The sequence below is a fragment of the Salvelinus sp. IW2-2015 genome, linkage group LG1, assembly GCF_002910315.2.
Source record: "Salvelinus sp. IW2-2015 linkage group LG1, ASM291031v2, whole genome shotgun sequence".
NCBI lineage: Eukaryota > Metazoa > Chordata > Actinopteri > Salmoniformes > Salmonidae > Salvelinus > Salvelinus sp. IW2-2015.
In genome coordinates this window covers 32,758,162-32,778,473 of record NC_036838.1, presented here as the reverse complement: position 1 = coordinate 32,778,473, position 20,312 = coordinate 32,758,162, and the positions used below count along the sequence as shown (strand labels likewise).

The following is a 20,312-nucleotide window of genomic DNA, read 5'->3' as shown; positions in this document are numbered from 1 at the left end:
CACTCATGCTCCATCTCTCTCTCTCACACACTCACAACACAGTAGTGTCCCCCCTGCCCCAGCTTTAGCTCTCAGTGCCTGCTCTGGGCTGATACCATCTTACAGCAGTGATGTCATGGAAGAAGGTATGCACCCCCCCCCCCCCCCAAATCAACTAGAGGCCAACAAACCCTGCTCCTACAGAACACAAACTCCTTTCTCTCTCTCTCTCCAATCAAAAGACTCGCAGTACGTTCTCTCGCTCTCTCCTTCCCTCTCCTTAGTTCTACGCCTCTTTTTCTGTCTGTCTTTCTCTTTAAAACCTCTCCCTCACCTCTCACACACTCCTTGTTTCTAGTTCTMTTTTACTCTCTGTATTCCACCTTTTCCCTTTGTCTCTCCTGTTTTTCGATAGCCCTTGGTTGTAACTGTATGAGCTGTAATGAGTCCTGGGCATAAAAGGTTTAGATGGGGCAGATAAGGCTCTGTTTCACTACCTGGCTGTCACCCAAATCAACTACACCCTGTACTGCTTGCCACTGGCATTAGCCTTCTCTACTACCACAATATTCAAAACATAGCTTGGTGTTTTKTTGTTGTTGAATGATTCTAGTTACCATAGTTACCTGGTTAGACGCAGACTATTTGCAYATGCAAAGAACAGTTTGAGACTACAGCACATTGTGTAGACTACATATTCAATTCACGCTTGCTTGAAAAAGGTAGGAGCTTTAGCCTGTTTGATCAATTGTGTAGATTACATGCTTGTCCTCTCTTTAAAATGAGTCATGCCTCTCTGCTTGGCTGTTGTTTTGGTCGATTTAGCCCAACATTTAGCTGTTGGCMCACAGTTTGATTTGCAGTGGAATCAGTTGGTCCTGTCTCAACCTGTCCTCAGTGAACTACAGGCTGTATCGCTGTCCTCTGTGCTAACATAACATCACACTCTCTTGTAAAACATTTTGTATGAGCAATATTTTGAGTGAACTAGGAAATGACCTTTCAATACATAACATTATAGACACCTTGTATCTTCAATCCACAAGTACAATGTAAAAAGTTATTGACTTGGCTATGGCTGACTCCAGAAGGCCCAGTCTGTTTTAATTGGCCAGATCCCTCCTCCACTCATCTGTATCCAGGATTACTGCTTAAGCCTGACCATCTGGTTTACACATCAGTGGGCTGTAATAAACACACACACGCTTGTGTTTGTTAATTCTGTAGAGTCTATGGCGGGGGGGGGCTAAACTGACAGATGGAGTTGTTTTAATCTTTTAGATATTTTATTTAGAATTTTAGTACCCTTTTTAGGTATCAAAAAATAATAATACAAATTATTTTGGCATTTACTACTAAAGCCCACGCATCGAATAACACGTCCATAAATGGCAAAAAATAAATCGTAAGATACAAGATTTTGAAGTGTCTGTCCGAAATCTAGGAGATAATAAAAAAACACATATTTAACCACTTTTTTGGGGTAGGCACAAAACAACCTTCTACTTCCATTTGTGTTTTTTAATCCAATACCGGTTATCTTCAGACGAGTCCCATGACACTTGTGGGGGTCGTAGAGCAAAATKGAGAACACCATTGTGAGAGCCTCCCCTTTCCATATAGTAGAGTAGTAGTTTGTAGGTTAAACCGTTTGGACGCTACAGACGTTTGTGTTAGAAGACAGATTTTCGGGATGTCTCATGGTCTGACAAACACCACTCTAGCTCTGCCACCTTTCACCACAGATGCAGAAGTGCGACATAGGTGGATGTGGTGGATTGAGATGCATCCAATGCAAAACAAACATCTCTACCTTAAACTGGCGGATTTTGATGGGGATTTTTTTGTTGTGGAACTTCGACTCTAAGGGGGTAAAGGGATACTTCGGCATTTTAGCAATGAGGCCCTTTATCTACTTCCCCAGAGTCGGATGAACTCGTGGATACCATTTGTATGTCTCTGTGTCCAGTATGAAGGAAGTTAGAGGTGCAAATGCACCTCTAACTTAGTGCAAAACTTAGTGCAAAACTAGTGCAAATGCAATGACTGGAAGTCTGAGTATCTGCTGATTTTAAAAATAAAAATAAAATAAAAAATCTAACAATGTATCCACAAGTTCATCTGATTCTGGGGAAGTTGAGAAAGGACATCATTGGCAAAATCCCGAAGTATCCCTTTAACCTTGATCCCCTCACTGGGCCTTTTGTCTGTGTTTGAACAGTGTCCCTTCTCCCTAGCCCCCCTGTTGTGACTTGCCCTCTCTCCTAGCCTGTACATTCTTATGGCATCGTAATAGGGCATCTTCAGTGTTTTGTAGGTTAAGGTGAGAGGGGAGTGTGTTAAGTATGTGTATAGCCTACTTGTGTTTTCAGTTGTGTGTGTGTGTATTGGTGAGTAAAATGGCTGTGTCACGGTGGAGTTRGTGGGGGGACAGACGGTCCTGTCTGACAATGGCTCTGCCTCTTGAGCTTATTAGGGGATTAACACTGTGTACATGTGTCCGCACGCTAATGTGTACATACAGTAGTGCAGGATGCCCCAACTGGCAGGCTGCGGTCTGAATTTGGCCCACATGGGATTTTATTTGTCCCCCCAAGTTTTCTGTGCAACTGTTTATTTAAAAAAAAATGTGTTGATGGACGCAAGACTGTAAGAACACCAGCAAATCAGCTTCAAGTGATTTTAATTTAGAAAATCTGTTCCAAAGTATTCTCACACATATTAGAGAGATACTATATGTGTGATCCTATACAAATATAAGCAAGGTTTGAAATGATTACGTTTTAGTCATATATCTGTTTTGGACTTCCTGCAGTCAATTTGCAGTCTACAAATGAATTGTAATTATGTTCCGGCCCCCCTGACCATCCGCTCAAGAAACAATTTGTCCCGTGGCTGAATCTAGTTGATGATCCCTGCAGTAGTGTGTGTGTGGTGTAGGGGTGTGTGTCTCCCTTTACCATATGGGGAGTCATGATGTGGTTGGTTACATGGTTAACAGACCCGTAGGGTGGTGCTAGAAGTATTTTAGCTGGAATACGTCTGAAGTTGTTTGTCTTGTCATATTTGTTTCTTTTCCATGATGAACTACATATTATGCTGAATGCTTTCTTTAAAACAGACTGGTTGAATTTAGCTGTAGAATTTCATTGCATCTGCCGTCCAAGATTAGCCGACTGCAGTAAATTCACCATCTTGTTCAAGTTAGAAACGTTTCAGCAACTTGAGACAATTGAGCTTCTTCTGAAACCTGGACACCATAGATATTTGGTGATTTTGTTTTGGTGTTTAACAGTAAAGTCTTCCTTACTGCTTTCAGAGTCTCTCTGGGCAAATTACATTAATCACTGATGGGAGTGCTTGTTATTTGATTAGGTCTAGAGCAAGGTGTTGGGGGAAATGGCAGATGCCCCAATGGGTGTGTGTGTTTGTGCCAGTGTGAATAGGGATTTGTGTAAGCAACCATCAATGGCTCATTGTAATGTAAAGGATATGCAGGAACTGGTTTTGATGTCGATGGGCCAAACCATTGTGAGATAGGGGGAAGTTGTGATGAGTCTGGGGGTGGTCAAATGTGACCAATGATGGGGTTGTCTGAGTGTAGAGATGGGCAAAAAAAATAAAAGCAGAGGCTGACTAACTACAAAGGCATAGAGAGACAGTTGTAAAGAAAGCAGGAGGAGACTGTGGTTGTTGGGGTGGCGGTGAGGACATCGGACAGTCCTTGTCTGAGGTTGTGTAATAAACTGAACCCTGACCTTTGACCCCTGTGTTATCATCCAGGTGAGCACAGGACTACACAGCAGCTCCTCCGAGGACATGGACCAGAGAATAGGAGGTAATACATGGGCACGGACACACACACACACACACACACACACACACACACACACACACACACACACATTTGTACTAGACCCATATAGTGCAATCACATTCTGAGGGCACAGTATTTGATATCACTACTAGGCACTAAACTGACAAAAGGATCCCATGCAGAGAGGTGCCCACTGCAGTTATAATAGCCACGAAGGTTACAGATGGGAACACAATGTGTGCATTCACGGGTGCATGATAATGGCTGTGCTTGAACTGAGGCAGAACAGTGTGTCAATTCATAGTGCCTACACTGCTTCATCTAAAAAGACCAGCTTTATTTACTCAAGTCAACTTTTGGCAGCTTTTATATATCGTTACCCCTGTTTGTCTTCTTCATAGCAGCTAATGTAGGCTAGTGACTTCTGACAACATTGCAGCAGAGCTAGGTGTGGGATCAGGATCAAGAAACCTTGTAGATGCTAACCTGTGTGTGTGTGATTTTTTTTTTTCTTTCTTCCCCGCAGTGTTATCCCCTGACCGAGTTCTGGAGACCACCTCCCTGAAGGAAAGAATGGCCAAGTACCAGTCAGCCGTTACCAAAAAGGGCCCACTAGCACGCACTGTGAGTTTGTATTTATTATACCCATTTTGTACAGAAGACGTGGTATATTACCTGTAAAAAAATAAATATATAAGGCAATGTTTTACAATGTTTTACCCCKTTCAAACAGCCTTATTTACCACTTCTCCCTTTTTAAACATACCAGTGGGTAACTGGCAAATTGGAAGGGGTGGGGAGTGTTAAACCATGGGGGCTGTTTAGATGTCAAATTAGGGAGGCATTAAACAATTGAAGTGTTAATGAATTGACCTGCAAAAAAGCAGAGAACCATTCACACAGACCCAATACCTGTACTTTGGTTACAGGGTCTGTGAAAATGCAGGAATCATGACTAGGTCTTTAGGTGGGTTTTAATTGACTCTTTTTTACCCCCTACCCCTTTCAGATGTATACGAGAAAGCTGGTAGTAAAAAGCAGGCATGGTAAAATAGTGGGATTTTGGTCGGTTGTCTTTTAAACACTCCTCAATCTTTACATTGTTTAGTCTCCTTTGTTTAGGAGAAGCTAGAGACACTGTGGACTCAGTCACCAGACCTAAAAATCTTTTTTTTTAGAAAGAAGTGATCCTCTACTCTTGTTTAATAGTCCAGAAGCTTTGGTCTCACCACAAGGATAGTACATGGGAAAAGTTTCATGTCAAAGAAAGACAGATCTTAGTTCACCTATTTTGTAAAATATGTTTTGTATATTGTTAAACATTTTGTCACTGTTCTTTTACTGATCGACCTCTCTGTTCGTCTGCAGGMCAGTCAGTCAGAGGGAGAGGACGGCAGCCTCMAGGAGAATGTGCCCCCTAGTGGTGTGGCTGTGGTCAGTACCTACGCGCGTGTCTGTGTGCGTGCGTGTGGCGAGTCTGAGAAATTTGGTGTTGAGGTGTGTAGCGAGACAGCGACAGAGGGAACATGCAGTGTGAGTCTGTGAAATAAACGATACACTGTGTGTGAAGATTAGTTAATTGGATAGGGGAGCAGCGTTTAAACTGATAAAAACTGTAAACCAATGAAAGCTGGTGTGCTGTAAGTAAATAAACTCCTACAAGTGTCCTAAAAATCCTGCTTTAAAACATGAATACACAGTGGCAGTAAACTCTTTCATATTGATTTTTATGTACAATTGTACATGGGTGAACAAGCTGTACTGTATATTTGATTGCTGACAGGTTTTCTCTCTCTTTCTCTCAGAGCCAGGCTTTAGAGTCCTACAGCAGAAAAGTTGCTGTAGCAGAGACCAATGGTGAGTCAGCTTTAATTTCCCTATCTCCCATGATGTCATCCCCCACAGCTCTCGGCTGGGGATGCTGAGGACAGAACCGCACCCAGCTGCTCTCGCCTCTGATTGGTCCTCTGTAATCTATGTTAAAGGGCAGAGAGGGGTGGAACCCCGACTGAGTTACTGCTCTGTGTCTAGGCGTCTCTCTCGTCTCAAGAATTTTTGGTGAAAAGCCAGGCTCCCTTTTTTTATAATTATATTGCTCTGCCCAACTGTGTGACTGACTTCCTCTGCAGCCAAGATGGAGTCCCTGTAGTCTCACTGGTATGTTGTGTGTTTGTTCTGTTTCAGGTGATGGCATGGACACACCTACCTCTAAGGATAGTACCTCTTCTCCATCCTCAGCCCACAGTGACCCGCCCAAGGCAGCCAGGGTGAGTCCCCTCCATAACCTCCATCACAATGACACGTACAACATGTATTCTATCAAGGAAATTGATAGGACCGCTATAAAATCTGACGACAAGACTTGTTACTGACAAACACTATGCAGTGTATGAAAGGTAAATTCTTAGTGTCTGTGTGTAGAAGTTCTGCCTGCCCGTGAGGGAGACGTGCATTGCATGCCTGAAGACGGTGTACCCGTTGGAGAGGCTGGTGGCTAACACCCAGATCTTCCACACCTCCTGCTTCCGCTGTCTGCACTGCAACACCAAGCTCAGGTACTTGGGACACTCGCTCCCCACGGGACACTTCAAATAACATTATATAATAMCATTATACACAATTCCCATTCCAAAACATTTAGAAACCATAGGAGAAAGAACAAAGAACATGCAAAAACAGTATTGTGTATCGTGCATCATAATACAGTATCTTAACAAAATGCTTTTTTAATCGAATTTATCACAAGCCGTATCGATTGGAGAAACATTACTTTTGAATGTACATTTGTATGAAATGTCAAGTAAATCCAGTACTGCTTTCAGTAACCGGTGTCTTGTGTCTGCATGTATCTAAAGTATGTTTTTCTGGTTCTTTGCTGCCCTCTGCTGTACAGTCTGGGAAACTATGCCTCTCTGCACGGTAATGTCTACTGCAAGCCCCACTTCAGCCAGCTGTTCAAGGCCAAAGGCAACTATGACGAAGGCTTCGGCCACCGGCCCCACAAGGAACTGTGGACACCCCGTGCCGAGGGAGAGGAGGAGGAAGAGGGAGTAGACCGGGAGGTGGAGAAGAAGCCAAAGGAGCAGGCAGAAAGAGTGGCGGCGGTGTCCCTTCCAGCCTCCTCAACCAAGCAGCCCAGCCCCACAGTAGAGGAGTCTCCCCTGGCCAAGGTGACGGACCTGACTGCCTCTCTGGAGACACGCAGCCACACTACCTCCACTGAGAAACTCTCCAGCGCCGAGAAAATACCAGAGGCCCGCAAGCTGAGGGTTGCCTGGCCCCCTCCTGCTGACAGCGATGCTGGGACCTCTCAAATTCTGGAGGCTGGTAGTGGTGTGGGCCGGCCCTGGAGAGCCAAGTGGCCCCCAGAGGGCGAGGTGTCATTGTCCACCCAGAGCCACGACAGGACCGAGCTGAAGAGCCTGAGGAGGAGCTCGTCTCTGAAGGAGCGAAGTCGGCCTTTCTCGGTGGCCCCCAGCCTCACCACCACCAATGCCCTCGGGCCACGGGAGCCCCGCCGACCCCTCAAATCCCTTCTGGATAGGAGGGGATCACTGGAGGACAGCCGCTCCATGCCTAGGGAACCGGAACCAAAACCCCAGAGGGAGAGAGAGGAGGAAAGGCAGGAGAGCAAAATTGAGCGCAAGCCCGCCCCGCCCAGCGGCAGTGTGGTGGATGAAGAGACCAGCTCAGAGGAGGAGGTGGAGAGTCTGCCGGCGGCACAGGAGGAGAAGAGAGAAGAGCCGACGGAGAGAGGAAAAGAAGTAGAAGAGGCTTCTCTGAAATGCCAATCTGCCTCTCCGGATATCTCAGCGTCTCCCTCTCCGTCCCCGCAGCCCAAACACAACCGCAGCTCCCAGGATGTGGGCTTCTGGGAGGGCGAGGAGGAGGGGGGGGAGGGCGAGCAGCTCACCGTAGAGGAGATGATCAAGAGGAACCGCTACTATGAGGAAGAGGAGGAGGAGGAGGAAGATGATGTCTGAACAGACACTCCACTCTGAATCTGGCTGGATTTAGACTGGATATGCACACCAACACATTCTGTCCCTAGTACTCCCCGTCCACCATATATAACCCAGGGAGTTTTTAAAAGTGCAGGGATAAAACCATGGGGACCCACTTGTTGAATTTTTCTCTGCTTGGGTACAATCTGTGATCATTTTAATTGTTTGTTTCATTCACACTAGGAAAGTTAGCAATAAATCAGTCTTACTACACTACATAAAACCAAATAGCCGGATTCTTTTGTTTTCTGAGGGAGCCTGATAGAAGGGAGTGGTAGATTGTAGCCGATTTAGATTGAAAGCATTGAATACTGTTTTCCATGTTTTTTTTTACACTGGTTAAGGCTGGTCTGTGTCTTTTTTTAAACTGGAAGTGAATACAGTTACGATATATATGACACATCTTTTATATAATCTAGGAAAGATTACATCGGCTATATCATTCTCTAAACTGGAAATGATCTTATGTTAACATTTCGCTTTTTGTTGATGAAGAAAGACTAAGGACTTCTGACAGGAAAGCCTCTCAAATAAATATGAAATAAATATGCATGTTTGTATTTGCAAATCAGATGCTTTATATAGCTTTTGCTTCACAGGTACTTAAGTGGACTAGTCCATACCACTGCCAGATGGATAATAGGAGAAGAGACGTTCTAAAATGATCACAAGCAGTCGCTTCATCTCTTTGATAATACTTGAGAATCAAAAAAGGCTTCTGATAAGAATGTGGTAAATTGATCATGGCCGAGTAAACCAACAGTGTACTTTGAGTTTTTGGGTCCTTTACCTTCCTGGATTTATGTTTTTAGTTGTCCTTTGACACAGTGCCTGTTTTGAATTGTTTTAAAAGCATCCTATTTTATAATGAATTTTGAAAATTGGATAAATGCACAGATTGTTAAACTTACCCTTATGTTTTATACCTTACTTTAAGGAGGACCAAACATTTTTCGTATCTTGGAATTTTAAATCAAAGTATGTTTGAAATAAATAATAAATGGTCTATCATTGATACATCTGTTGTCTTGTTTCAGTACATGACCTAAGGCCGGGATTCAATCCAATCGACCTTGTAGACAGTGCAGCTTTTTAAAGGCCCAGTGCAGTCAAAAACTTGATTTCCCATACATTACCAATCAAAAGTTTGGACACTCCTCCTCATTCAAGAGTTTTTCTTTATTTTGACTATTTTCTACATTGTAGAATAACAGTAAAGACATCAAAACTATGAAATAACACATGGAATTATGTAGTAACCAAAAAAGTGTTAAACAAATCTAAATATATTTTATATTCTTCAAAGTAGCCACCCTTTGCTTTGACGACAGCTTTGCACAGTATTTGCATTCTCTCAACCAGCTTCACCTGGAATGCTTTTCCAACAGTCTTGAAGGAGTTCCCACGTATGCTGAGCACTTGTTGGCTGCTTTTCCTTCACTCTGCTGTCCAACTCATCCCAAACCATCTCAATTGGGTTGAGGTCGGGTGATTGTGGAGGCCAGGTCATCTGATGCATCACTCTCCTTGGTCAAATTGCCCTTACACAGCCAGGAGGTGTGTTGGGTCATTGTCCTGTTGAAAAACAAGTGATCGTCCCACTAAGCGCAAACCAGATGGGATGGCGTATCACTGCAGAATGCTGCGCTAGCCATGCTGGTTAAGTCCCTTGAATTCTAAATACATCAGACGGTGTCACCAGCAAAGCACCATCACACCACCACCTCCATGCTTCACGGTGGGAACCACACATGCAGAGATCATCCGTTCACCTACTCTGCGTCTCACAGACACGGCAGTTGGAACCAAAAATCTCAAATTTGGACTCATCAGACCAAAGGACAGATTTCCACCGGTCTAATGTCCTCGTGTTTCTTAGCCCAAGCAAGTCTCTTCTTATTAGTGTCCTTTTAGTAGTGGTTTCTTTTCAGCAATTCKACCATGAAGGCCTGATTCATGCAATCTCCTCTGAACAGTTGGTGTTGAGATGTGTCTGTTTACTTGAACTCTTTGAAGCATTTATTTGAGCTGCAATTTCTGAGGCTGGTAACTGTAATGAACTTATCCTCTGCAGCAGAGGTAACTCTGGGTCTTCCTTTCCTGTGGCGGTCCTCATGAGTGCAAGTTTCATCATAGCTCTTGAATAAACGTTCAAAGTTCTTGCCATTTTCCGGATTGACTGACCACGTCTTAAAGTAATGATGGACTGTCATTTCTCTTTGCTTATTTTAGCTGTTCTTGCCATGATATGGACTTGGTCTTTTACCAAATAGGGCTATCTTCTGTATACCACCCCTCCCTTGTCACAACACAACTGATTGGCTCAAACGCATTAAGAAGGAAAGATATTCCACAAATTAACTTTATCAAGGCACACCTGTTAATTGAAATGCATTCAAGGTGACTACCTCATGARGCTGGTTGAGAGAATGCCAAGAGTCTGCAAAGCTGTCATCAAGTTAAAGGGTGGCTACTTTGAAGTATCTCAAATATAAAATATATTTTGATTTAACACTTTTTCAGACACTACATKATTCCATATGTGTTCTCATAGTTTTGATGTCTTAACTATTATTCTACAATGTAAAAAAAGAATAACCCTTGAATGAGCAGGTGTGTCCAAACCTTTGACTGGTACTGTATATTTCCACACAGGTTGGAATAATATTGTGAAAATGATAATGCTCTTTCAGTGTAAGAGCTGTTTGAAAAGACTGCTTGACATTTCAGCCCGTTTTGATGGGATGGAGTTTTGGCCTGCCTGGTGACAAATTAGTTAATAGACCAATAAGACAGAGTTCCAAACCTTTCTACCAATAACAGCTAGTTTTCAATTGCACCCTCCCCACTCAGACCACTCCGACAGTCCAAGCAAAATTCTTGCTTGAGAAATTGCTCTTTGCGTAGAAGCTACATGTTTGTTTGTTTTCAATTAAAATAGTCAAAAATAATCACAGTAAGGATCTAACATAGTCCCGATTGAATCCCGGGCTCAATTAGCCAAATGACATGTTATGAAAACACTAGCCAGCCATCTCATGGAGTGACAATAAAAATGACACAAAGCAGGCCGTTGTATAGAAATAGATTCTCATCTTTAGTTAGGCATTTAAACATTGCATTCAATTGCACAATTTATAGGTGACGCATTCATATCTATGATCTGTAAGATTAAWTGAACCCAATTGGTGATTAATATGAAATCAAATGGTACTCTGTAAAGAACAGTTGTGAGTGCAGTGCATGGTCTTCCCTTTTGAAATCAAATCAATTAGCACATTGCTTTCTTGAGTACAGTTCTGTTATTACAGATGATGAATCAAAACAAATACAAATGTTGTTGATCAAGTATTTCATTTAACCTGTCATTCGCCAATAAAATAACCCAAAAGAGAAAGAACAGAGAAATGATAAACAAAAAGTAGTGCATCATAATCCACTATATCTAGAATAAAGTGCTTTTGATAAAAGGATATGGCATCATGAGTCTTAGAAAAAATAGACATAACACAGCATCATAGTCGTTACAGTCATTTGGATTTTGGCATACCTGAGAGTTGCATTTCTTGGCTGCAGGTTTTATGTTACAGCATTTTGAATGAATTCCTCTAATAATCTCAAAATAGTTAAACTAATAAGATTTGACTGATTGCTGCTTAAAGACCTGGGATTGGTCCAGCGATCTCCCTTWGAACCATTTATAGTATTTTCTATTGACATGATAACAGTAAGCACTTTCTTGAGGCACCCATGCAGTATTATATTGTAATGTCAGCTTTGAATAATACCCATCTTCCTACCATATAGTAGCATGAGTTTCATTTTATGTTAGGAGTCAACCAGAGTAAACTAAACCGAGGTAGGACATCCCAGGCAACATGCTGGATCCAGGAGTGATGTGAAGCGGAGGGATACTGCACTGGAGTGATAACTCCAAACAGTCCCCTACAGCAGACTTGGGATTGGTCTATCATCATCATGTCGCTACCCTCTTCACCCTCTCCCTCTCTCAGCCGCTGAGGGGGTGCAGGTCAACCCTGATTTTCTCCCCGGTGCTCATCATGCCGATGGTAGGGTAGAACCCTCCTGCTGGCACTGCCACCTCCCTACGGCCCACCACCTTCCCATTCCTAGTGAAGAACACCTGGCACAACACAAGGGGGCGACAGTGAGTTAATATTCACACCAGGGTTGGGCTACATTTCATTTTAATCAATTCAGGAGAGCAACACAAATTGCCAATTTCCACTTCAGTGCCTACTGTTTGACAACTCCCATATCAAACCAAGTATCACATTAAAACCCCATAACTACTTTGTCATAACTCYTCTCCCCTGCTTCCCACTGAGCTAATGACCTGGCCCTGTTTGAAGGTTTGCTGATGTAGACAAAAGATACGTCTCTCACCATGACTTTACTCCCCTCCTGCTCTTCCCCATCCTCCTCCTCGTCTTCATCGTTCATGTAGAGTTCGTTCTGGACACGCCGCTGCTTGGGCCAGACCTCCAAGTCCCCGTCGTCACTGTCATCTGAGGGAGCCACACCAATATGGTCAGACAGACACAGACAGATTGATAGACATGGAGATGAGGAGACATAACTTATGAGACAGACAACCATGAAACAAACAATGTCTTTGGAGAATAAAAGAAAGCAGCAAATGTAAGTGGGGAGTTTTTACAGTATAAGATGGCAGCAGCCTATTGTTCAACTCACCTCCACTGTCCAGGATGTAGTCCCGTGGGAACATGATGCCACAGCCCATGACGTCCCCCTCAAAACAGCGAGGGCCAAAGGCGTCTCCCACCCCACTACCCTGGAAAAGCTTCCCATCATCTGAGAGAGAAGAAGGAATGAGAGATCTATGAGCAAAGGGTGAGCGTGTGTGTATGTGAATGAGAGAGCATGTGTGTGCGTGAGCCGTCATTCTGCATTTCCATGCAAATTCAGTCAGAGGGCAAAAAGAAAAGTCCTATTTCTATGAATCTCCTGCATTGACAAGGAAGTGAGTCCAACCCAGAACTTCAAAATGAGTGAGACTCCTACTCCTGTGTGCTTAAGGCTGGATACCACAGGCAGAAAAAATTACATTATTGCATCTAGCTATAAATTGAGATTTTTGGGGTATTTTTGTCCTTTAATATGAGTACTTTAAAAAAGTACAGATAAAAATGTCCACAACTTAGTTTATCATACTACCGTAATCAATATTTCATTAATTTTAACCACTTTTAAATGGACATACACTGAGTATACCAAACATTAGGAACACCTTTTGCCCTCAGAACAGCCTCAATTCGTTGATTGGGGCATGGACTCTACAAGGTGTCAAAAGCGTTCCACAGGGATGTTGGCCCATGTTGACTCCAATGCTTCCCACAGTTGTGTCAAGTTGGCTGGATGTCCTTTGGATCTTGGACCATTCTTGATACACATGAGAAACTGCTTAGTGTGAAAAACCCAGCAGCGTTGCAGTTCTTGRCACAAACCGGTATGCCTGGCACCTACTACCATACCCCGTTAAATATTTTGTCTTGCCCATTAACCCTGAATGGCACATATGCACAATCCATGTCTCAAGGCTTAAAAATCCTTCTTTAATTATCTACACTGATTGAAATGGATTTCACAAGTGAAATCAATAAGGGATCATAGCTTTCAACTGGATTCACCTGGTCAGTCTATGTCATGGAAAGAGTAGGTGTTTTTAATATCTTGTATAATCAGTATAACACATCCATTATTTCACACATAATTTTAAAGCCCATTTCATAGAGAATGTTACAAACTGGACTATATTTAGTAACTTATTTTGAAAATATTATTTTGGGTCAAAACAGACGTTTGATGATTGGTAGGCTAATTCAGTGTACTTATATTTAACTGCCGTTTCCCGAAAATCATTCTCTTCCCACATGCCAACAAAAACTTCAGAAGCATTTACACATTGACAAAAGTGTTATCCTTAGATATATTCTCCATAACTATTCAAAGGGAATTGTTGATATGTTGTTCTCCAAAGATTATAGAGCAATTATTCTTGTAAAATGTGCCAAAAAAGCATTTTACATATATGTCTTTAGTGTTTTACAGATAGAAAGATTTTAAAAGTATTTATCCATAATCTTGTCTGAGTAAGTCCGGTCATGGAGTTTCTTAACAAAATGAAACCCAAATATTTAGGCTGACTTCCTCCAGTGTCGAGAAACATGTATTTGTGGTATATGCAAATACAGTATGTGCATAATTAATGAGATATGACCTTATTTGCATATGTTATACAATATTTCAGAACAATTTGAATACAAAAAAGTATTATATTTGTGTACATTCAACTGTTAAAAAGTTGATTGTGATTAAGAGAAAAAAATWATCTTATTAGGGTGGTGTGCCTGGCCTCAAAACATGAACTTAAACTCCACTTGTCCTCATCTCAACCTCCCTGGCCAGTGGAATGGATGACTATCAACCAGAGGTCAGGGGGAATGTGTCTCATCCTTAGGGTGGATTATAGGAAGAGAAAGGGCGTATCCCCATGGAAACAATGACATGGAACACATGAAACATGAAGAGATCGCTAGGTGGGGTTTCACCTAATCACCACTTTGGCAGATAAGCAGTGATAAACACACAGGCTTATCATAAGAAAAACACACTGATCGGGGTATCCTACCATACATGCTGACTTGAACAACTCCTCTCTCAGTCTCTGGCTGAGCCCCACATGGCACCTTATTCCCTTCATAGGGCTCTGGTCAAAAGTAGTGCACTATGTACTGTAGGATATATTTTGAGTTTGACCACTTCACTTTTTCTTTCCGTCTCCCTCTATAGGTTAGCCAAGGGCTACACCACACAGGCCTTTCATACAGTTTGGAAAGGATACATTCTGTTCAATACAGTATGAGGTTGACTGCTTCCTCCCTATAAACTGAAGGCTTTCATACCACTATGACTGTGGGCCGAATTCTAACTTGAGATAAACCAGGATAAAGATGGCTTTAGAGAAGACATACATTGACATCAATGGGAGATTTGTGTCACAGTTTGGGTTATGGGATATTTGTATGACAGTTTGACTTATGTGCACATGTCTCAAGGCAGGAGTCTGTCTGACCAATAATTAGAATCATGCTAAACTACAGTAGTCACATGTTTAGTGTATGGCAAGCAGGTACAGAGACAGACGCATTCAAACAAACAAACAACCAACCAAGCCATCATGCAGAAACACTTGCAGAAGGACAGACAAACAGACGTTACATGACTCAGGACACTCACCTGCATGATAGGCTATGGAACCCCTGCTCCAGCCAGGGTGTCTGTTTTTGGGATAATTCTGTGAAATGAATATAACACGTCAATACAAAGTCAAGGAGCTCATTTTACTCATGAATCGTCATTTCAGYAAGCCATGACACCCAACTGTTTCTAACTACAGAAACAACTTCAGAACAATCTGAGATGGTAAGAGTGGCAGTCCTGAAACATTATTTTGTTGAAATTTCATTTTATCTCTGGGAAATTAAGCTAATTGATTGCACCCAAAATGGGCATTTTAATTGATAGGATTCAGATAATATTAAATAAATATCGTACCCAAGATCCGATGTGGACCAAACTTTTTCCTACCAATGAGTAARAAAAATTGTAAAAAGCCACCCACGGACCCTCCACACACCCATGCCAAACCCAGCCCAACAACCAGTGGAGGCTCCTCAGAGAAGGAAGGGGAGGACCATCCTCCTCAGTGAATTTCATATTTTTTTTWTTATAGTGAAACATTRAAAAAGCTATGTTTTGATAAAACTATACTAAATATATTCACGTCACCAAATAATTKATTAAAACASACTGTTTTGCAATGAAGGTCTACAGTAGCCTCAACAGCACTCTGTAGGGTAGCACMATGGTGTAGCCGGAGGACAGCTTGTTTCYGTCCTCCTCTGGGTGCATTGACTTCAATACAAAATCAGAGCTCTTGAACTGACATTTTGTCCACCCAATCAAAGGATCAGAGAATTAATATAGTACTGAAAGCATAAGCTACAGCTAGCTAGCACTACAGTGTATAAAAYGTTGTGGGTAGTTGACTCAAAGAGATAAAGACAATAGTTAAACAGTTTTGAACAAATAAACTCAGCAAAAAAATAACTYAGGACCCTGTCTTTCAAAGGTAATTCGTAAAAATCCAAATAACTTCACAGATGTTCATTGTAAAGAGTTTAAACACTGTTTCCCATGCTTTTTCAATGAACCATAAACAATACATGAACATTGTAATGTCCGTACTGTGAGAACAGCGAGAACTGGCAAATCTAGTGCAGTCCATGAGGAGGAGATGCACTGCAGTACTTAATGCAGCTGGCGGCCACACCAGATACTGACTGTTACTTTTGATTTTGTCCCCCCCTTTGTTCAGGGACACATTATTCCATTTCTGTTAGTCACATTTCTGTGGAACTTGTTCAGTTTATGTCTCAGCTGTTGAATCTTGTTATGTTCATACAAATATTTACACATGTTAAGTTTGTTGAAAATAAATGCAGTTGACAGTGAGAGGACGTTTCTTTTTATGCTGAGTTTACATTTCTTAAAAAATGAAGGAGAATCAAGAGAGGGAGAGAGAAAAAGAGAGCTATATTTTATTTTATTTATTTTTAGTCATTTAGCAGACGCTCTTATCCAGAGCGACTTACAGTAGAGTGCATACATTTTATTACATTTCTTTTTTCTTTTTTTTCCACATACTGAGACAAGGATATCCCTACCGGCCAAACCCTCCCTAACCCGGACGACGCTATGCCAATTGTGCGTCGCCCCACGGACCTCCCGGTTGCGGCCGGCTGCGACAGAGCCTGGGCGCGAACCCAGCCCAGCCTGGGCGCGAACCCAGAGACTCTGGTGGCGCAGCTAGCACTGCAATGCAGTGCCCTAGACCACTGCGCCACCCGGGAGGTCATACTATTTCATAGTATTTTTTCACTTCACTTAATTAGCTAGCTAGCTAGTTTAGCCTACTCAAACAGAGATGGCTGCTATGTTAGCTAGCTGACTACGGCTATCAAACTGCTACGACTTCGGCCGAAGTCGATGCCTCTCCTTGTTCGGGTGGTGATCGGCGGTCTTCTAGCCATCGCCGATCCATTTGTCATTTTCCATTTGTTTTGTCTCGTTTTCCCACACACCTGGTTTTCATTTCCCAATTACTGGTCATGTATTTAACCCTCTGTTTCCCCCATGTCTTTGTGTGTGATTGTTATTTGTTCAGGTCGGTATGTTCCGGCTGKTTTGTACCGGGTGTTGTTTATCACCCATGCTGTGGCAACCGTTCTTTTTTGCACTTTGTAAATTGTTTAATTTGTGCTGTCGAGTAAAGTGCGTTGTTTCACTCATCTCTGCTCTCCTGCRCCTGACTTTACTCACCAGCTACACGCACCAGCCTGACACAAACATTGAAACTCTTCCAAGTCAAGGTCAAACAAAAATAAAATCACACATTATKTGTCACATGCGCCGAATACAACAAATGTAGACCTTACCMTGAAATGCTTACTTACAAGCCCTTAACCTCTCTTGGGTAGGGGGCAATATTTTCACATCCGGATGAAAAGCGTGCCCAGAGTAAACTGCCTGCTACTCAGGCCCAGATYCTAGGATATGCATATTATTTGTAGATTTGGATAGAAAACACTCTGAAGTTTCTTAAACTGTTTGAATGATGWCTGTGAGTATAACAKAACTCATATGGCAGGAAAAAACCTGAGAAAAAATCCAACCAGGAAGTGGGAAATCTGAGGTTTGTAGTTTTTCAACTCTTTGCTTATCCAAGATACAGTGGAAATGGGGTCATGTTGCACTTCCTAAGGCTTCCACTAGCAGGGTCCTGCTCATCTGCGTGAACATGCCTTAGGCATGCTGCAAGGAGGCATGAGGACTGCAGATGTGGCCAGGGCAAAAATTGCAATGTCCGTACTGTGAGAACAGCGAGAACTGGCAAATCTAGTGCAGTCCATGAGGAGGAGATGCACTGCAGTACTTAATGCAGCTGGCGCCACACCAGATACTGACTGTTACTTTTGATTTTGTCCCCCCTTTGTTCAGGGACACATTATTCCATTTCTGTTAGTCACATTTCTGTGGAACTTGTTCAGTTTATGTCTCAGCTGTTGAATGTTGTTATGTTCATACAAATATTTACACATGTTAAGTTTGTTGAAAATAAATGCAGTTGACAGTGAGAGGACGTTTCTTTTTATGCTGAGTTTACATTTCTTAAAAAATGAAGGAGAATCAAGAGAGGGAGAGAGAAAAAGAGAGCTATATTTATTTTATTTATTTTTATCATTTAGCAGACCTCTTATCAGAGCGACTTACAGTAGAGTGCATACATTTATTACATTTCTTTTTTCTTTTTTTCCACATACTGAGACAGATATCCTACGGCCAAACCCTCCCTAACCGGACCGACGCTATGCAATTGTGCGTCGCCCACGGACCTCCGGTTGCGGCCGCTGCGACAGAGCTGGGCGCGAACCAGCCACTGGGCGCGAACCCAAGACTCTGGTGGCGCAGCTAGCACTGCAATGCAGTGCCTAGACCACTGCGCCACCCGGGAGTCATACTATTTCATAGTATTTTTTCACTTCACTTAATTAGCTACTAGCTAGTTTAGCCTACTCAAAAGAGATGGCTGCTATGTTAGCTAGCTGACTACGGCTATCAAACTGCTACGACTTCGGCCGAAGTCGATGCCTCTCCTTGTTCGGGTGGTGATCGGCGGTCTTCTAGCCATCGCCGATCATTTGTCATTTTCCATTTGTTTTGTCTCGTTTTCCCACACACCTGGTTTTCATTTCCCAATTACTGGTCATGTATTTAACCCTCTGTTTCCCCCATGTCTTTGTGTGTGATTGTTATTTGTTCAGGTCGGTATGTTCCGGCTGGTTTGTACCGGGTGTTGTTTATCACCCATGCTGTGGCAACCGTTCTTTTTTGCACTTTGTAAATTGTTTAATTTGTGCTGTCGAGTAAAGTGCGTTGTTTCACTCATCTCTGCTCTCCTGCCCTGACTTTACTCACCAGCTACACGCACCAGCCTGACACAAACATTGAAACTCTTCCAAGTCAAGGTCAAACAAAAATAAAATCACACATTATTGTCACATGCGCCGAATACAACAAATGTAGACCTTACCTGAAATGCTTACTTACAAGCCCTTAACCTCTCTTGGGTAGGGGGCAATATTTTCACATCCGGATGAAAAGCGTGCCCAGAGTAAACTGCCTGCTACTCAGGCCCAGATCCTAGGATATGCATATTATTTGTAGATTTGGATAGAAAACACTCTGAATTTTCTAAACTGTTTGAATGATGACTGTGAGTATAACAAACTCATATGGCAGGAAAAAACCTGAGAAAAAATCCAACCAGGAAGTGGGAAATCTGAGGTTTGTAGTTTTTCAACTCTTTGCTTATCCAAGATACAGTGGAAATGGGGTCATGTTGCACTTCCTAAGGCTTCCACTAGATGTCAACAGTCTTTAGAACCTTGTTTGAGCTTCTACTGTGAAGTGGGGGCGAATGAGAGGGGATTGAGTCAGAGGTCTGCCAGAGAGCCACGAGCTGACCATGCGCGTTCACGTGAGAGAGTTAGCTTGCGTTCCATTGCATTTCTGAAGACAAAGAAATTATCCGTTGGAACATTATTGAAGATTATTGTTAAAAACATCCTAAAGATTGATTCTATACACTGTTTGACATGTTTCTACGGACTGTAACGGAACTTTTTAACTTTTCGTCTGCACCTATTGATCGCGCGTCATGAATTTTGATTACTGGGCTAAACGCGCTAACAAAAAGGAGTTATTTGGACATAAATGATGGACTTAATCGAACAAAACAAACATTTATTGTGGAACTGGTATTCCTGGGAGTGCATTCTGATAAAGATCATCAAGGTAAGTGAATATATAATGCTATTCTGACATCTGTTGACTACACAACATGGCGGATATCTCTTTGGGTTGTGTTGGTCTCTGAGCGCCGTACTCAGATTATTGCATGTGTGCTTTTTCCGTAAAGTTTTTTTGAAATCTGACACAGCGGTTGCATTAAGGAAGAAGTGGATCTAAAATTCCATGCATAACAGTTGTATCTTTTAACAATGTTTTTTTATGAGTATTTCTGTAAATTGATGTGACTCTCTGCAAAATCACCAGATGTTTTGGAACTACTGAACATACGCCCATGTAAACTCAGATTTTGGATATAAATATGAACTTTACCGAACAAAACATACATGTATTGTGTTACATGAATCCTATGAGTGTCATCTGATGAAGATCATCAAAGGTTAGTGAAAATTTTATCTCTATTTCTGCTTTTTGTGACTCCTACACTTTGGCTATGTTTTTTCTGTGACTGGCTCTGACCTAACATAATTGTTAGGCCTTTTTGAAATCGGACACTGTGGCTGCATTTACAACAAGTGTATCTTTAAAAATGGTGT

At 42.2% G+C, this 20,312-nt stretch overlaps 2 protein-coding genes across 5 annotated transcripts in view; one reads left to right on the top strand and one right to left on the bottom strand.

Moving 5' to 3' along the window:
• Positions 1-8,817, top strand: part of LOC111974256 (LIM domain and actin-binding protein 1) — a 29,095-nt gene extending 20,278 nt beyond the window's left edge. For all 4 annotated transcript variants that reach the window (XM_070444225.1, XM_070444227.1, XM_070444229.1 and 1 more), the window contains 7 exons: positions 3,763-3,817; positions 4,323-4,420; positions 5,165-5,230; positions 5,602-5,653; positions 5,981-6,063; positions 6,218-6,351; positions 6,690-8,817. In XM_070444225.1, the coding sequence (XP_070300326.1) occupies positions 3,763-3,817; positions 4,323-4,420; positions 5,165-5,230; positions 5,602-5,653; positions 5,981-6,063; positions 6,218-6,351; positions 6,690-7,779 (1,578 nt within the window). In that variant the 3' untranslated portion in view covers positions 7,780-8,817. The remainder of the gene's footprint in view (positions 1-3,762; positions 3,818-4,322; positions 4,421-5,164; positions 5,231-5,601; positions 5,654-5,980; positions 6,064-6,217; positions 6,352-6,689) is intronic.
• Positions 8,818-10,873: 2,056 nt separating this feature from the next.
• LOC111965683 (SPRY domain-containing protein 3) overlaps positions 10,874-20,312 on the bottom strand; it is a 60,317-nt gene continuing 50,878 nt past the window's right edge. The window contains exons 8-11 of the mRNA XM_023989901.2: positions 15,082-15,139; positions 12,517-12,636; positions 12,208-12,329; positions 10,874-11,944 (exon numbers count right to left, since the gene is read on the bottom strand). Of these exons, the coding sequence (XP_023845669.1) occupies positions 11,810-11,944; positions 12,208-12,329; positions 12,517-12,636; positions 15,082-15,139 (435 nt within the window). The 3' untranslated portion in view covers positions 10,874-11,809. The remainder of the gene's footprint in view (positions 11,945-12,207; positions 12,330-12,516; positions 12,637-15,081; positions 15,140-20,312) is intronic.